The 18,333-nt window shown below is 36.2% G+C and overlaps 2 protein-coding genes across 2 annotated transcripts in view; one reads left to right on the top strand and one right to left on the bottom strand.

The window, feature by feature from the left end:
• cerkl (ceramide kinase-like) overlaps positions 1 to 9,650 on the top strand; it is an 86,770-nt gene extending 77,120 nt beyond the window's left edge. Inside the window, exons 7-13 of the mRNA XM_067445107.1 lie at positions 576 to 753; positions 981 to 1,037; positions 1,305 to 1,336; positions 3,369 to 3,477; positions 5,745 to 5,841; positions 7,650 to 7,849; positions 9,427 to 9,650. Of these exons, the coding sequence (XP_067301208.1) occupies positions 576 to 753; positions 981 to 1,037; positions 1,305 to 1,336; positions 3,369 to 3,477; positions 5,745 to 5,841; positions 7,650 to 7,849; positions 9,427 to 9,508 (755 nt within the window). The 3' untranslated portion in view covers positions 9,509 to 9,650. The remainder of the gene's footprint in view (positions 1 to 575; positions 754 to 980; positions 1,038 to 1,304; positions 1,337 to 3,368; positions 3,478 to 5,744; positions 5,842 to 7,649; positions 7,850 to 9,426) is intronic.
• A 2,511-nt stretch (positions 9,651 to 12,161) lies between these two features.
• The window catches only part of itga4 (integrin alpha 4), a 38,421-nt gene continuing 32,249 nt past the window's right edge, over positions 12,162 to 18,333 (bottom strand). The window contains exons 18-28 of the mRNA XM_067444438.1: positions 16,753 to 16,900; positions 16,517 to 16,615; positions 16,359 to 16,435; positions 15,752 to 15,841; positions 15,562 to 15,649; positions 15,359 to 15,466; positions 14,760 to 14,885; positions 14,557 to 14,682; positions 13,917 to 14,015; positions 13,697 to 13,816; positions 12,162 to 12,661 (exon numbers count right to left, since the gene is read on the bottom strand). Of these exons, the coding sequence (XP_067300539.1) occupies positions 12,575 to 12,661; positions 13,697 to 13,816; positions 13,917 to 14,015; positions 14,557 to 14,682; positions 14,760 to 14,885; positions 15,359 to 15,466; positions 15,562 to 15,649; positions 15,752 to 15,841; positions 16,359 to 16,435; positions 16,517 to 16,615; positions 16,753 to 16,900 (1,168 nt within the window). The 3' untranslated portion in view covers positions 12,162 to 12,574. The remainder of the gene's footprint in view (positions 12,662 to 13,696; positions 13,817 to 13,916; positions 14,016 to 14,556; positions 14,683 to 14,759; positions 14,886 to 15,358; positions 15,467 to 15,561; positions 15,650 to 15,751; positions 15,842 to 16,358; positions 16,436 to 16,516; positions 16,616 to 16,752; positions 16,901 to 18,333) is intronic.

Genomic DNA, 18,333 nt, shown 5'->3' with positions numbered 1-18,333 from the left:
AGTTGCTAGAATACAGTTGTGGCAAAATAGATTTGCTTCCACTGGGATGCGTCCAGATTTTTAGGCTAGAGAAAATCCCTTTTTTGTGTCAAAGACTACATCCAGACCGTAGTCCATCAACACTCCCAAAGCTTGCACACTCCCATCATTCATCCTGAGTTAACATTTTTCATTTGTTAACATTAGTTTTGATTTATATGCTGTTTAATGTCGATGATTGTGTTATCTGCTAATCACTTGTTTCTGCTTCTTTTTCACCTCTATTTTGATCTGGAGATTTTGTGCTCTTTCAGAAGATGCATAATAGCAATCCCTACTATATAACAATGAAAACACGGAAAGCTGGAAATTTCCATCAATTGCATGGAAGCGTTGTCTCATAAATGACATCGACTTCTGTCAATGGCGGGGAAAGATTGAACGGAGCTATAATCTACATTTGAATGGATCTTACCACCCCTTGTGTTTAAACCTAGCTGTAGTGTCCTCTGTTCCTAGTGGTTTTGTACTCTTTCTATAGCAGTGTCATCTTGTAACTAATGCCTCACACTGACATTGTTACGTTGTTGTTCTAGGTAATCATCAGCCTGTGGACATGTGCAGCTTTAGCTGTATGGGTCGTCTAGTGAGGTTCGGCTTCTCTGCCATGTTTGGTTTCGGTGGGCGGACGCTCGCACTGGCAGAGAGACACCGCTGGATGCCACCCAGCCAGCGTCGCGAGTTCGCTCTCATTAAAACACTGGCAAACCTCAAGTAAGCGGTCTCTCTTTCTCAGTTGTGTTGTCAGCTGTAGCTGTCTCTCATCTGGTGGGCTCCAAGGGACTGGCTGGTGCTCTATCAAATCTGGGATTAGTGTCAGACCAACCTGGCATGGCACACATGGGCACTGTCTCTTAGAAATCCTTATCATAGCACTTCATCTAACGTGTTTGTTCTCTCTCCTCTTGTCCCTCCCCAACTGACCGATGGTGCCTGTGAAGACCTGAAGACTGTGAACTGTCCTTTATAACCAGCAGAGGAGCCGAGGATCAGACAAAGTGTGTTAAAGCACCTTTTTTAAGGTTTTCTTATCCCTCATCCGCATCCAACTCTCAGCATAATTATTTGAAAGTTATTTTAAATAAACCACCCCCTGTTTAATTGGCCATTGGAAAGAAATCAAAATGCTGAAAAATGCTGAAGGTCACCCAGCTAATGCTAATAAGGCAGGCTGCCCCACACTCTGAGGAACCCATACAACTCTATTATTACTCAAATGCTGTTAATGGTTTTGCACTAAAAAAACATCTCTTTTTTTTACACAGAGCTGAGCGAAACAGAGACGGAGGAGCCATTTGTGAGTACAGCTAAATTAGAGAAAATTTTGAAGATATTGCACCGCTATAGTCTGCGTATATCTGCTTCATTGAGCAAATCAGCTCTCGGCTAATAAGTGTTTCCTATGAGAAACAAAGGGGCTGTTCCTCAAGGGGGTGTTTACCGCACAAATTAAAAGCTTAATTCTCCATTGGGCTGCATTCTTATTGGAGATTGGACTTTTAAACACAATACTATGGAAGCTTGTTTCCTCTGCTGAATAAAAAATAAAAAAGCTTATGGTGACTTTTTATCTCACAATTATGTCACAACCTCAGCCGTCACGCTGTCGGCTGAACGTCTGATGCATATGGCACACTTATCTACAAACACTTCAGAAGTTTCAAAGTCGTCATCTGATTGGTTGAATTCTACTGGATGTCGCATTCTTTAACAGTCTGCTGGGAATTAAATGCTGTGACTCCAAACTTCCTCGTGGAAGAGGAACGCCGTTGTGACAATGAGTGCTTACCAGGATCAACTAAAGGGTCCTGCACACTGTGTGATTTTTCTAAATCCTTTGCGAATGTTGCTTGTCAGACTGTACGAACATGATCCCCGATGTAAGCCATGTCACACTGTAAGATCTCAGTTGGCATTAATGTCAGACTGTACAATAGTCAAGGTGCGCTAAAAATGGACACACGCAAAAAAACTCGTCCGGAGTTTTATATCATCAATGAATGACACGTTCGGTGACAGTGAGCTGCATTACACGCGGGACTGAAATGGAGGCCACAAAGAAATCTCTAGCTCTCGTTTTGGTCATAGTTTGTCTTGAAAAACCGAGATATTTGACAATTGTCGTAGGAGAAGTTACACTGCAGGATTGTGTGCCAAATCTTCTGACACCGCCAGAATTTCGTCTGAGGTAAAATTTGATCGCAGCGGTCATTAATCGGCTGCCGGTGAACATGTCAAACTAACGACCAAAGACGTCAGATTTTAGCCTAGGATCAGAGGAACCTTTTAGGATTTGCTAAATTTGTCTCAGATGGCCAAAACGTGGCCAAAATCGCACAGTGTGCGAAACCTTAAACCGGTTTTCCGAAAGTATGTGAAGTTCGTGGCTCCATTGTTGCAGTAAACTTGCACAATGTTCTTGAATTAATAACTTATATATGCACGGCGGTCTATTATTGCAGAGACAGTAATACATTAGACGCGATTGCAAGTTATAAAGTCAGAATTGTGAGATATAAACTCCCAATTATTTTTCCCTCTCTGAATTGGACTTTATAACTCACAAATGTGAGTTTATAATTCTGAGAAAATCACAAAAAGTCAGAATTGTGAGATAAAAAGTCACAATTATCTAATTTATTAATTTTATCTTTTTTTATTCCATGGTGAAAAAAAAAATAATAATAATAAAATAAAAAAGAATGTTATCATACTATGATTACCATATATTGCATCTCCATCAGCACTGAGAAAAGTTACATTTTCCACTGCTTCTACATATCAGTTCAGCTGAGATTTTTTTTTTAGGAATATAATGTAATGGTAATAATGTATTACGGTAACACTTTTGTTACATTTGTTACATTATTTCTAAATCGTTGTTAATATTATTTACAACTGTTCAGTGTTAGCTTAGTATATGTTAGCTCAGAGCCATTACCTCATATTAACAGATACAACTTTTGGTTTTAATAATTTATTATGTAATGTTGAAAAGGGCATTAACCGATATGAATAAAAGCTTTAGAGGTATTTTACATTGTTAGTTCATGTAGTTAACTAATATTAACAAATGGAACCCAATTATTATATAATGTTACCCGTTGTATTGGATAAAAAAAGCATAATTAAAAAAGAATTGGCATATAACATAATAGTACAAATGAAGAACAAACATATATATATATATATAGGCATAATAGTCCAAAGGGAATCATCATTAAAAGTATGCCAAACTGCCAATCTACATTCTGCTTTCACATTAACAACAATCAAGCGCACCTGCAGTATGAGTACTGTACACATGGACAAACTTTCTCTGTTCATAGGTGAGGGCGGCTCCTGGCAGACCAGACATGGCCTGTACCTGAATATCAGCATCATGGCTATTCCCTGCCTGTGCTCAATGGCCCTCAGGGGCCTGGCTCCAAACACCAGGTCAGAACCTCTTTCACACTACCTCAATCCACTCATTAACATTTTATTTTATTTTATAAAAATAAAAAAAATGATATATTATATATACATATATACTGTGATGTCAAAGCTGAATTTTCAGCATCATTACTCCAGTCTTCTGTGCCACACGACAATAGCCAAGTTAAAGCTTTGAAAGAAAAGTTTTGACTTGGCTATTGTTTCATCAATAACTTGCATGAATAATTTGAGAATCCATCTCACGTTATAAAAATCTTCCCTTTTAGCAAAGAATCTGATTTACACTTCCATTTGCTGTAAAAGTCATTAGGAAACTCCCCAGCACTGTTCAATGTTCAATGTTTAATGTTCAATTTATTTATAATGCACATATAATACAACAAAAGTTGACCATAGTGTTATACAAGTACTCAAGACAAAATAATTATAAAATCACATTCAAATCAAATGTTTGAGCTTCAGCAAGAACCAATGAGTCTTGTTTTTGCGGTTGAGCTTCTGTTTCTGTTCGCTGATCAATGTTTAATGTGAATGAAAGCCTATGTTCAGTCTGTTCATTATATACAGATAGCGTGTCTCTTCTAAAAATTTGGACTAATCCACTCTATTCATTTGGATTTGTTTTAAAGGGTTAGTTCACCAAAAAATTCAAATTCTGTTATCATTTACTCACCCTCAAGTTGTTTCAAACCTGTATGAGTTTCTTTGTTCTGCTGAACACAACATTTTGGAAGATTTTTGGAAGAATGTTTGTAACTAAGCAGAGAGATCAACCATTGACTACCATAGTATTCCCCCCCCTACTATAGTCAATGGTTGATCTCTCTGCTTGGTTACAAACATTCTTCCAAAAATCTTCCAAAATGTTGTGTTCAGCAGAACAAAGAAACTAACTGAGAGTGAGTAATTCATATTTAAATAAAAACATTATTTATGGGTGAACTAACCGTTTAATACAGTAGGAGGAACAGTAGTTCTTGTCATGGCGCTCTCAGTGGCGATAAACCCAGTTTATGTTCTATGATCACCCAAATCTGTCACCAAATCTTGTTCTGAGACCTCATAATGTACAAACTAAGCACTGCCCTCAATCCTTCAGACTATATGCCCTAAAAGCAAGTAAGACGGGCTCAGTAGCTGATGTCTGTGTAAAACCTTGAGACCAGGTCAGTGTGTCAGCAACATGCAAGGCCAAAGGAGTCTCCTGACTGTTTTCTGGCCCGTGTCGTGGGCGTTTTGTGTGTGAAGCCGGGTAGAGTAGGCCAGTGTAATCCTGAAGATTGGAATCAGTGGTTGGATCAGACTTCTAAGGTCAAAGCCACCTAACTGGACTAATCAGCACATAATTACTCTGATTAAAGGGAGTGGCTGGGTAGACTTAAGGACCGAGCATCTGTCCACGGGCCTCAACAGCCCCCTCTCCTTCCGCTCTTTAGAGAGCGACACAAGTTAAGCTCAGCTTCTCGTAAGCACTATCTTTAGTGGGGTCACATGGTTCTCATTGCAAGTAATCATTTGATTGTACAGCATATATAGACTTTCTGGTTACGCTTTATTTTAAGGTGACAACATTAATGTACTTACTGTAGAGTTTCGGTTAGGGTTTGGTTTAGGGTTAATAATTATAGTAAGTAGTAATGATGAGTAACTACGTCACCTTAAAATAAAGAATAGAATTTAAGAATATATTTTGAAATAAATGGATAGTTCACCCAAAAATGATCACCCAAAAACACCTCAAGATGTTGCAAGTTTAATTTTTTTTGTTCTGTAGATACTTCAATGAATGTTTGTAATCATATATGGAAGTCAATGGTGCCATACAAACGTAATAAAAATAATAAATAATAAAATATTAAAAAAGTATTTTGTGTTCAGCAGAACAAGGAAATTTATATAGGTTTGGAGCAATGAGTAAATAATGACAGAATTTTCATTTTTGGGTGAACTATCCCATTGGTACATTTCTTTGTGTCTTGTTTGTGTGTGTGTGTGTGTGTGTGTGTGTGTGTGTGTGTGTGTGTGTGTGTGTGTGTGTGTGTGTGTGTGTGTGTGTGTGTGTGTAAAATAGAATAGAAAGAATTCTCATTAGCTCTGTGGAAAAAGTATGGGCTTATTATAATGCTGAATTGGCTCTCTAATCATGATGTTTGCCACGTACTTAGTGTGATCTCCATATATGACAGGCACATACAGTAAGTAATAGTTTGTATTAACAAATGTTACAACTAAGCACTATAAATGTGAAGCTTTTCTGTCTACCACAGGCTGAACAATGGCAGTATGGCACTGATAGTTGTTGACAACACGTCCAGGTCAGAGTTCATCAAGCACTTGAAGAGATACAGCAGCACAAACAATCAGGTGAGGTCACCTGTGCCTAGAGAACTTACTTAACTTACTTCAGCCTGATACACAGGAAATCCAGCCCACGCAAATAGAGTTAACAACCTCCACAGCTTAAGCAGAATTAGCATACTGTCAAGTCAAATTAGTCGCTGATTGTCAGCTTCCCACAAAACACTTTTCAGGCTAATACAGATTAGCCCATTTCAGAGCCTGCCTCTTCTTTTTTCTTAAGCAGTCCAATCTAGAGCTGTTTGTTAACCCACATTCTATAAATAATCAGTGTAGGTTGACCTACTGCTACTTCACTCTCGTGTCATTGTGCCGCGGAGAAAAGCTGTGTCAATTTCAGGGTCTCTGTACTGTACTATTGGGCCTTTATTGCCTATTTTGAAAGAGCTTGTGTGTGCTCACTACATTTACATAAAGAAAGCAATGTAGAAAGTCAAGTGCATTTTAACTGTGGTTGAATCTCACAAAAAATATCAATATCCTCAATAGCTTCAATACCAAAAGAAAGATGTAAGAAATCTTGCTTAAGAAAATAGGCTATTTCTAGTCCATTAAGAAGAAAAAAAATCATTACTGTAATGTGAAAAAATATATACTATATTATTTCAAAGGTAAACTATTTATGTATACATCATAGTAAAATCAATGACAATCAGCATTGTGTAAAATGGGAATTCATCTAAAAATGGGGAAAAAAACGTAAAAGAATTTGAATTAAAAATAGGCTAAATTATGTATAAAAACGTAAGAGAAATATCAGACATATGTATAACATATATGGCATATATGGCATATATATATATATATATATATATATATATATATATATATATATATATATATATATATATATATATATATATATATATATATATTACATCATAGTAGTGCAACTTTGCTGTACGGCATTTAAATAATGGGAATACAGCAAAAAAGTACTGTAGGTCAGTAATTAGGATGTAATGAAAATCATCTTTGATAATAATGGGATTCAAAAAATACTGAAATGTTTTCTGATCATCTGTATGTGTCACGACTCACAAAAATCTGAATTTAGGGGAGATTTTGATTAACTGTCATTAAAATAATTTCTCGACAGATTAGATAGATTTTTTGAGTAAAGGCTCAACTTCGATAAAAATGCAATTTCTTATTTATACGGGTGAAATTTGACCTGAACATGTGAACACAAAGACAGAAGAAGAAGAAGAAAAAAACATTAAGGCAGTTGATGCACATTCTCTGGGCCAAGCTTTACATCAGGACTGCTGGTTCAGAGCCATTATTACTTACAAAAGTACAAAGGTAAAACATAGGTAAAAAAATAAATACCTACATGGTGCTTACATAAGATGTTTGCAGTGAGGAATTATAATGACTGCTATAAGCAAGATTTTGACAGACATACCTGGTTATTCTTAATAAAAGGATATGCGATGTGATGGGTTGAAAGTCCATTCCTGGCCTGGTTCTGTATCCAGGTTCACTCCAGGTCACTCACACACTCACACTCTCACACACACACACTCTCTCTCACGTACACACATACACACGCACGCACACACAGCTGAACCGGCTGATGAGGATCAGTTGTTCATCACTGCCTCCTTGTGGACCTCCATTAAACTACAAACTCAAATGAAATATTGGAAACAGCTGCACAACACAAAACACAGGATAAAAGCTCAGACAGAAGAATATATATATATATATATATATATATATATATATATATATATATATATATATATATATATATATATATCACATACACATACAGATGACTTCTATAATGCTTCTTTATCCTTCTGCAGTTTGGCTTCTCTTTTATTGAGACACACACTGTAAAGGCTGTGAGGCTGCGGCCACGCTCTCAGGCAAGCTGGGCTGACGACGTCTTGGAGGAGAACGAGGAGTGTGACTCAAAAACGACACCCATCATCTCCTCTGAGGGAACATACCCCTGGAACATTGACGGAGATCTCGTGGAGGTCTCATCTGAACTCCTGATCAGGCGAGACACTCAAGACAATCATCAAGACCAATTTACAGCAGCGATCCATTAATATATATATAGAGAGAGGTTTAGGATGAGAGGTGTTGTAGCAACTCATAATGTAATAACTGCACATGATGTAAATGTTTTACAATATTTTTAATGTAAATTTTCATAGTATTACAACAATTTTCAAATCAAATCTTGAGCTCATAATGTAATAAAAAAATTACATTATGAGAAAATGATTACATTGTAAACTCACTATTTTCCTTATTGTAATAGCTTTAAAAACATAAAAATATTAGTATTCCCTTACAGTACATTTTGAAAAATCTATAGCCAGTCTTAAACTACCTGTGAAATGCAACATTTAAATATTTATGGAATTAATATTATTATCAAACATAAAGCATTTGTATTCTTTTCTAGTACATTTTAAAAATCTAAATACAAATAAATAAAATCAGAACGTTTGCACCTTTAAACGACTACTAATACTACTACTAGTAGTTATAGTAATCTGGTGGATTTTGCAAGTTAAACTGGATTTTGATTTTTAAAATGTAAAGGAATACCAATGCTTTGTTTAATAATAATAGCATGAATATTTAAATGTTGCATTTCACTGGTAGTTTAAGACTAGATTTAGATTTTAAAAATGTACTGTAAGGGAAAACTCATGTTTTTTATGTTTTAAAAGCTATTGCAATAAGGAAAATGTGTTTTTGGTGAGTTTATAATGTAATACATTTATCATAATGTAATAATTATTATATTATGAGCTCAAGATATTAAGTTTTGAGAAAATTATTACATTGTGAACCTTTTATTACAATAATAATGTAATATTTACTACATTATGTGCAGTTTTTACATTAAGTGCAGAAACTGACTCAACCATTGTAAATTCACAAATATGCTTTTTTAGGTTGCACGTACTGCAATATCATACAAAGATACAAATATTCAAAAACCCAAAAGGGCAAAAGCACCATAAATATAGTAATATAAAAGTAGCGCCCATTGTGTCCGTTCTTCCGGTTTGTATTTCCACCTCATGAAGGTAAGATCTTACGGATTTATGAATGAAGCGTTCATTTTTAAATTTTCCCTGACATTTATTAAAACATCCGCTTCAAGCATTACAATGTTCAGTGTTCACTGTTGTCATCAGATAATTACTCTTTGACAGCGATGTCATAGAAATACGCAGAACTACAGCAAAAGTGGACGTTCAATCTAAATCCTTAGGATGGCTGCACGCTTGTTTCCCTGCCGCATTAGGTCTATAACACTCAATAAGTCACATCCCTATTTATTTGCAAAACAGTAGTCAAGATAGCCTCTGTATACGTGTTGAACTTCACATGACCTGTGTAAGCGCAGGCTGTGTTGTTTTAAGGCACTACAAACATTATATGAGCAGCACTTGATAAGGAAATTCCTAATTCATCTTCTTAAAGCCGTAGAAAAGAGTGTCAGAAGAATAAACAGAACAGTGTGAGCTTCTAAGAAAAAGGGAGGGATGTGTGCGTATTTCAGATAAATCCTTGTAATGTTTAAATGTACTGACAGCCCTGTTTATTTTCCAGGGTTCACCCGCAGCTCCTCACACTCTTTGGAGCCGACGTGGAGGAGGCGGAGGAGGCGCCAGTTAAATGCAGCTGTATCTGAACACACACCCGCTTTCACGAGATGGAAGTGCTAAGAGAAACTGAACGCACAAATTCGACAAAGCAAAGCTTAACATGTATATATAGAACATTTTATGTTACAGCAAAAACATATGACACACAGTACATTCCAGTGCATAAGAATTTAAGTCCATTTAAAAATATTTTTAAAAAGTAAGGGGAAGAAAAAAGAGCACTTATAAATATTGGTAAAACTTCACAATAAGGTCTCATAAGTTAGCATGAACTAATAATTAACAATAATTCTACTGAATTTATATGAACAGCTTCATAACATTAACAAATACTATAAATTGCTCATTGTTAGTTCATGCGAGTTAATACATTAACTAATGTTAACAAATGAGACGCTATTGTAAGGCGTTACCAAAATACTGAGTAAAAAAGCAATGTGCTATTCCCTGAACAGTATTTTATTTTTTTATTTTTTTATCTTTTATGTCAAAAAGCACCGACAATCAACCCATCCGATATGGTTTTCCAAATCTAAATTCTATTTTTAGATTTTTCCTATCCTTTCAGTTATCTGTCGTACACACTTATGAGCAAAATCGTCTGACTTTTCCATATTTTATGCACAGATTTTGAGAAAAATACATGAATGACTATTTTTATTGAATTAATAATTTTTTGTATCTTTCAAAAACATTTTTATTCATACAATTTCAGTAAGACTTCCTTTGCGATCCTTATAACACAGCACCAAAAATCTGACCATCAAACTTTGACGGAAAATGTAAAAACTTTTCTTTGTAATTTTATAACATTTTTCAGTGCACATTTATAGCTTAGTTTTAGTTGTTCTGCAAACTCCCATTTTTTAAATCAAATTACTGAATGAATAATTTTTCAATGCTATTTTTGTAAACATTTTCATTAACACACTTAGTTAAAACATTTCCTAATTGAACAGACAAAGGGCAGGGGATGAGTTGATCTTTGAATGACAGGCGCAGGAAGAGTCCATAGGCCTGTGTGTGAACGAGAGGTGTAGTGCTGTGTGTATTTGTGCCATGGTGAATGAACACACACACACACTTAAGCAATGGCTGAAGGCCACACACATGCCAATCTCATCACTCTTCTGTAGCGCAGTACAGACGCACAACAGCAGCCTCCTTTGCTCCGTTTCCATGGCACCCAGCCAGAGCACGCGGCAAACACTCACTCCTTCCATCTGGCGTCTCCGTTCAAACTTCTAACTATTGAACTCGGCAACGAGGGTTTGGGAGGAGAGAGAATGCGTGTCATTTCCTCCTTTTTTTTGCAAGGAGAACCGATACCGCAGTGATGCAAAGGTGTGAAAACCCCTATCGCAGCAATGTTCTGCTTCGGGAAGGGTGACGGAAAGTGCCAGAAGATCCCGTGTCACCTCTGTGGAGGGTATACTAACTTGCGGGTGTAAAAAAGCTAATTTTCTTCGTATATGTACACAGGCAAAACCTTAGCAAGAAAAGCTACAGCAGTGCAGTTTCTTCTTTACAGCAGGCCAACAGCCAATCTGTTCAGTGATCGTAGGCAAACCTGCGATGAAACAATTGGGCTCTGGTCCAAAACCTAGCACGCTGCCTTGCCATCTATACATAGGCAGCTGTTTTTTAAGACCGCATCAAACCTCATAAATCACAGACGACCGCCACAGTTGAGACTCGCCTCACAATTGATTTCAATTGGATTTTTAAAGTTAGCAAGTCCAACAAGCATAAAAATACAGACCTTTGGAGGTTGGAGTCTGTAAGATATTATATATATATATATATATATATATATATATATATATATATATATATATATATATATATATATATATATATATATATATATATATATATATATAGATAGATAGATAGATAGATAGATATATAAGCAGCACAACTGTTTTCAACATTGATGATAATAAAAATCATTGCTGTCAAAAGATGATTCGTGTTTAATCACATCAAAAGTTGGTTTGCACAATATATGTTTACTGTGTATAATAATTTTTTTTTATTATATAATTATGTCTATATACATAATTATTATGTATATATAAATACACACATATGCATGTATATATTTAAGAAATATTTGTTTTATATATATATATATATATATATATATATAGTATATGCATGCAAATATTTCTTACATTTATACATGTGTATGTCTTCAAAAATACATAATTATACACAGTACACACATACATTATGTAAAGACAAACTTTTGATGCAATTACTCACGATTAATCGCTTGACACTAAAAAAATAGAGCATCAAATCAACATATTAAAATGATTTGTGAAGGACCACGTGACTGAAGACTGGAGTAATGATGCTCAAAACTCAGTGCTGTATCACATTAATAAATGGCATTTGATAAATTCTCATTTTAAATTGTAATAATATTTCACAATATTACTGCTTTATTTGATTAAATAAATGCAGCATTGGTGAGCATAAGAGTATTCTTTTCAAAACATTAAAAATCTTCTTGCACTCCACTACAATATATGTAGTGGTACATATATTAATTATATATATATATATATATATATATATATATATATATATATATATATATATATATATATATATATATATATATATATATATATATATATATATATATATATATATATATATATATTGATACGTTTGGTGTTAAATAAATTAGATTCATAATTAACATTCTATCATATTGCCTTTGAATTTGTCCTACCTTCTTCCTATCTTTAAGTACAAGCTGCACACTTTAAAAATTCTGCCTACATAGGCTGCTCACTGGGTTTTGGAACAGAGCCGTAATGTTCTATAGCGACAGTACATTCTGAAGTCCTTTTCTCCCTCGGCACGACAGCCCGGGAGTGTTTCAGTTAGCACATGAGTATTATCCATACTCTAAAGTGCAGTGGCTTCATCCTGCTGACAGAAAATGCTGATTCTTTTGACAGAATTGTCTTCATCGCGTTGTGATGAATCTTTTCAGTCATTACAGTAAATGCCCGTAGGTTCATCATCGTAGTCCTTCCATTCTGATTGGTTTTGTGTGTGTTGTAAATCCCATATTATGACGTGCTCTCTTTCTTTGGTACATAGTCCCAACTGTCCCGTTTAAAATTCTCCTCCTTCAACTTCCGCTCGAAGAATCCACACTAATAAAAGAAAGAGGATGTATTATTATTGTCAGTAAGCAAAAGCACATCTCAATTTCAAGCTTAACAAGCCTTGTTTTGAAGATTTGTTTTCTTTTTGTTGATGTATTTTCTTTGCAGGGAAACATTGTCTGAATGACTATTTTGGCTTAGTTGAGCTTGTTTACAGCTGGTTCATGTCCACCAGAAACCCATCAGGTTTCTTAACTCTTTCCTCTCCAAAAAAGAGTTGACAGTCAGCGGCAGTATTTTTGATAATTTTCAAAAAAGTTTCATGGCCCCCCCCAGAATATTTTGTTGAATGAATATCTGAACAGGCAATATATCAAAAGAAAGAAACAAAAAAAAAAACTGTTTTATTCTAGCTTTATGCATTTTTTTTTTAAATCAACACTGGGCAAGTGAGTACATTTCATAAAAAGGCAACATTTTGAGCAAAAAGCTGAGAAAAGCATTGCATTTTTCTCAGAACAATAATCAAAACATATATGGAGTAGATCGAGTCCATCAACACCCCTAATGCTTGCACAGTTCTATAGCTCGTCCTGGGTCGACATTTCATTCAGTAATATTAGGCATTTCTAAATTAAATGCTCTTTAATGTTGCATCTATTGCTTGTTTCTGCTTTTTTTCCTGTGTTTTGATCCAGAGATTCTGTACTCCCTTTAGAAGAAGTTTCATATTGCATCTTAGCTTATAATAGTGAAAACACAGAGCTGGAAATTTCCGTCAATGCTGGGGAAAGAGTTAAAGCACTGCTTTTTTTTTTTTTTTTTTTTTTTTTTACTACACTAACATACTATTTGATACAATTGGAAACTATTAGAATATTTAGATATGGGATACTATTTAGATACTGGATACTATTAGAAAACAGTTACACTGCAGATTTACCACAGTACAGCCCAGCATGATATTGCAGGTCTAGCTTTTGTAAAATAAATTAATCATATGCTCTTAGTGCTTAATTCCTGTAAGATGAAGAGAATATATCATTATGTCATACTGGAGAACATATGTCATGTGATACATACCTTCCAGAGGAGGAGGATAAGCAGTGATAAAATGATTAGTCCGACAATCAGACTGGATACTATTATAAAAATTTGCACAGCCATCACAGGCTTAAGGCTGTACAGAGCCTCCAAGAATACCTGTAACATGGCAAACATTCAAGTTAATAACAAGCAGCAAAAGGTTGTAAATTCAGCATCTTGTAATGCATCACTGGTGTTAGAGGTTCAGAATACTTACTCTAGCAGAAATGTCATCCTGTAGTAGGATGGTGTTTGCATCCTTTACTGGTGAAATGAGTTCAATCATGCCTCGTATCATCATGACACCGTGTCTGCCCTATAGAAAACAAACATGCATCAAGGTCAGGTGTTTTAGTTGCTCTTTTGGGTAAACAGTTCAGGTAATCCATCTGTCAATGTTTGCCTTACTAATTTATTGCATCTGGTAGTCTATGAGGAACATTTATTGGCTATAATTGGAAGAGGCCCCACCAAGCCAAGATTAAAGTCGAGATGGTTAATTTTTTGTCAGTGCAATAAAAAATAAAAAAACCTGTTGGCCAAATGTAATTTTATTCTATGTATACTGTGCTGCTTAATATTTATGTGGAAACCATGTTAAAACAGAAACTCTTTTGGGACATTATAAAAATGTCTTTAATGTCACTTTTGATCAATTTAACGCATCATAGATGAATAAACGCAGTTCCTTCCTGATCCCAAGCTTTTGAATGGATTATTTCACTTTTTAGATCCATGTGTATGCACACTCTAGAATTCAAATGGATCCCAGAGTTTTGAGAGAAATTGCAATTTCTTCCAATTTATTTTTGTACAAGTGGTCATTCTCCTTCTCCATGTCTCTAACCAACACTCACTGGACTCATCTGGAGAACCCTGGGGTTAAGCTCCACCTCCATATTGATGATAACTTCTTTTCCAACCTCCATGTCACCAAAGTGACACTCCACAATCCTACAGGTCCTATCTTCAGGAGCACAGAACTGTAGAAAAACAGAACATGAGGACTTTCAATAACATTTACCCTAAACATACAAGAACTCATTACTATGAATATTACCATTATGCGCTTGCTTTTTGGGGCGAAAAAGAATACAAGTTCCTGAATAAAGGAAGCTTCCGGGATGTCACAGTCATCAATAATCTGAACTGAATTGTTCCTCTGGAAGCAATGCCCAAGGGTTGTCTGCAACACACAAAAAAAGAAAGATGTGTACTTATAGATGTATAGCATGAATTAGTTAGAGTTAATTATGTTAATGGTTATTAAGACGACTATTAGGAATAGTTAATCTATATATTCTGAGAAACATAAAAGAACAAGTTCTGTTTTCCAAACAAGAATAGTGGATTGGATGGATGGATGGATGGATGGATGGATGGATGGATGGATGGATGGATGGGGATTTTTTTTTTTTTTTTTTTACATTTGAAAATGTAATTTATTTCTATGATACAAAACTGAATTTTCAGCATCATTACTCCAGTCTCCAGTGTCACATGATCCTTCAGAAATCATTCTAATGCTGATTTGGTGCTCAAGAATTATTTAATATTATTATCAATGTTGAAACAGTTGATAAAAAAATATTTTTGTGGACATTTTTCAGGATTTTAAATAGTTTAAAACAACAGCATTTTTTCATTTGCAAATCTCACCTGTAAATCGGTAATCCTGATTAACTGATAGTTGTATGGGACCAGCATCAGAGGCAATCCAATCTTTACTCTCGCATCAAGAGCTTTACTAGGACCTATATTCATCACCTGTAAGTTAATAGACATTTTAAGCAAACTAATCATGTTAAATGATTCATTAGTGCTTAATGACATTGTTATCTGTCTGATGAGCACTAAAATACCTTGTATGTATAATTGAACTTCTCAGGATAGCAGTCGACCGGGACAGACTCTTGTTCTCCAATCATAAATGAAGACGGAGAGACAATTCTGCAGAGGAAGGGAATACAGAAGCATCTTGTAATTTGGCCTATTATTCTTCCGACATCCACTTATGGCATCACAGATTCATAAGCAAGCCGGATAACTTACCCTTGAACATTGATATCAACTGCATATCTTAAGGGCAAAGTGAGAATGGCCATGTTGTCGTGACAAAGATCTGCGTTCTCAAAGCTCTCACTGGAAAAACACACATTAGATTGGTTAATATTCACTATTGAAGGAATGTACACTGACTCCAAAAACTGGACAAATCAGTTAAAATGCGTAAAAGCAAGAAAACGGCTGAAATTAGCATTTGTTTGCAGACAGCACTTGGTTTGATATCGTCCTATCTAATAAAATGCCATGTTAAGTGCAGTTTAAGTGTCCAAATGCTTTTTGGGGTCATTGTATATCAGAGAAAATGTTTAATGGCTTTAATTATTGGAGGACAACCCTAATATACCCTGAGATTTCATTACAGGAACTCATTACATATAGGCTATGTAGACATTCATCTTTAGATCCAATCCAGTTTTTCTTGTTTCTAATAGTAACACTGAAAGCACACAAAACCTTTGAACGTGCTGTTCAATTCCTTTGTTTGTCTTCTAAGCAGTTCCAAGATGTTCTATACAAATGTTTACATTTGGCTCAGATGCATTTGTATAAACTATCCACTGTAATGAATTCCTGAGATCTCTGGATCTCTTACCTCGTAGCATTAATTTTAATACTAAGGTCTCCCGCGCTGCTGTTCTGCATAACATCCAGTAAAAAGGTGATGTTGAGCTGGAAGAAATAAATAAAAAGTTTATATTCCAACATGGCAACAAACAAACTCATTTAACTTCAATTACTAAAGATATTTACCCTTGAGAAAGGGGCGATGTATAAATTTCCAACATTGCAGTCCAGACCAATGGACAGTTTATTCTCCTCTGTAATTTCACAGCTGATGTATTTATCTTCCTGAAATAATGTCACAATATTAAAGCATGTCAAAAGCAAGAGTCCATTAAACTGCATAAATCAGCAACACAAAGAGCTAAAAGCTGGCTTTTAGAGCTAAAATTTGAACAAGAATTACTGTGACAAAATGAAAATACCTCTACTACTTTGATGAAATGCAGGTTGCTGGGAAACCTCAGATGAAGTCTGGGTAGAAAAGCGTCATCTCCAGTGTTGACTATTGTGGTGTTTAACATGATGCTTTTTCCGTTACCCAGAGCAAAATATGGCATTTTCCTGTAGGATCTGTTGGGAAAACAGTTGTTTTAAAGTTTAGATTTTAATCCATAATAAATCAATTCTTTAGCCCATCAAATTTATTGAGGTGAAGATGAATGGATGAACGAAGGGATGGATGGATGGATGGATGGATGGATGGATGGATGGATGGATGTATTGGGTGGGGGTGGGTGAATGGATGAATGGATTGGGTGGGTGGGTGTATTAGATGGATGGACAGACGGATTGGGTTGGTGGGTGGATGGATGTATTGTGTGGGGGTGGGTGAATGGATGAATGGATTGGGTGGGTGGGTGTATTAGATGGATGGACCGACGGATTGGGTTGGTGGGTGGATGGATGTATTGGGTGGGGGTGGGTGAATGGATGAATGGATTGGGTGGGTGGGTGTATTAGATGGATGGACCGACGGATTGGGTTGGTGGGTGGATGGATGTATTGGGTGGGGGTGGGTGAATGGATGAATGGATTGGGTGGGTGGGTGGATTGGATGGATGGACGGATTGGGTTGGTGGGTGGATGGATGCATTGGGTGGGGGTAGGTGAATGGATGAATGGATTTTGGATGGATGGACGGATGGATTGGGTGGGGATGGGTGATTGGATCTGTTGGAAAAACAGTTGTTTTAAAGTTTAGATTTTAATCCATAATAAATCCATTCTTCAGCCCATCAAATTTAGTGAGGTGAAGATGAATGGATGAATGTAGGGATGGATGGATGGATGGATGGATGTATTGTGTAGGGATGGGTGAATGGATGAATGGATTGGGTGGGTGGGTGTATTAGGTGGATGGACGGACGGATTGGGTGGACGGATTTTTGGATGTATTGGGTGGGGGTGGGTGAATGGATGAATGGATTTGGTGGGTGGGTGGATTGGATGGATGGACGGATTGGGTGAGGAAAGGTGAATGGATGAATGGATTGGGTGGGTGGGTGGATTGGATGGATGGACGGATTGGGTGGGGAAAGGTGAATGGATGAATGGATTGGGTGGGTGGGTGGATTGGATGGATTGGATGGATGGACGGATTGGGTGGGGAAAGGTGAATGGATGAATGGATTGGGTGGGTGGGTGGATTGGATGGATGGATGGACGGATTGAATGGATGGACGGATTGGAATGGATGAATGGATTGGGTGGGTGGGTGGATTGGATGGATGGATGGACGGATTGGGTGGGTGGGTGTATGGATGTTTTGGGTGGGGGTGGGTGAATGGATGAATGGATTGGGTGGATTGGATGGGTGGATGGATGGATTGGGTGGGGGGTGGGGTTGGGTGGGGTGGTTGGATGGATGGATGATAAAATAAATTAAAATATTTGTTGTAGCATTAAAGCACAAAACAAATCAATCAGTCAATTAAATAAAATGTCACTTTTAATAGTTGAAGTTCATTTTAGAATATCTGCAAGATCTTTTTAGAATTTAATGG

This window comes from Pseudorasbora parva, chromosome 5 (assembly GCF_024679245.1).
Source record: "Pseudorasbora parva isolate DD20220531a chromosome 5, ASM2467924v1, whole genome shotgun sequence".
Lineage (NCBI taxonomy): Eukaryota > Metazoa > Chordata > Actinopteri > Cypriniformes > Gobionidae > Pseudorasbora > Pseudorasbora parva.
The sequence above is the reverse complement of the archived record's forward strand: the minus strand, read 5'-3'. Positions and strand labels throughout refer to the sequence as shown.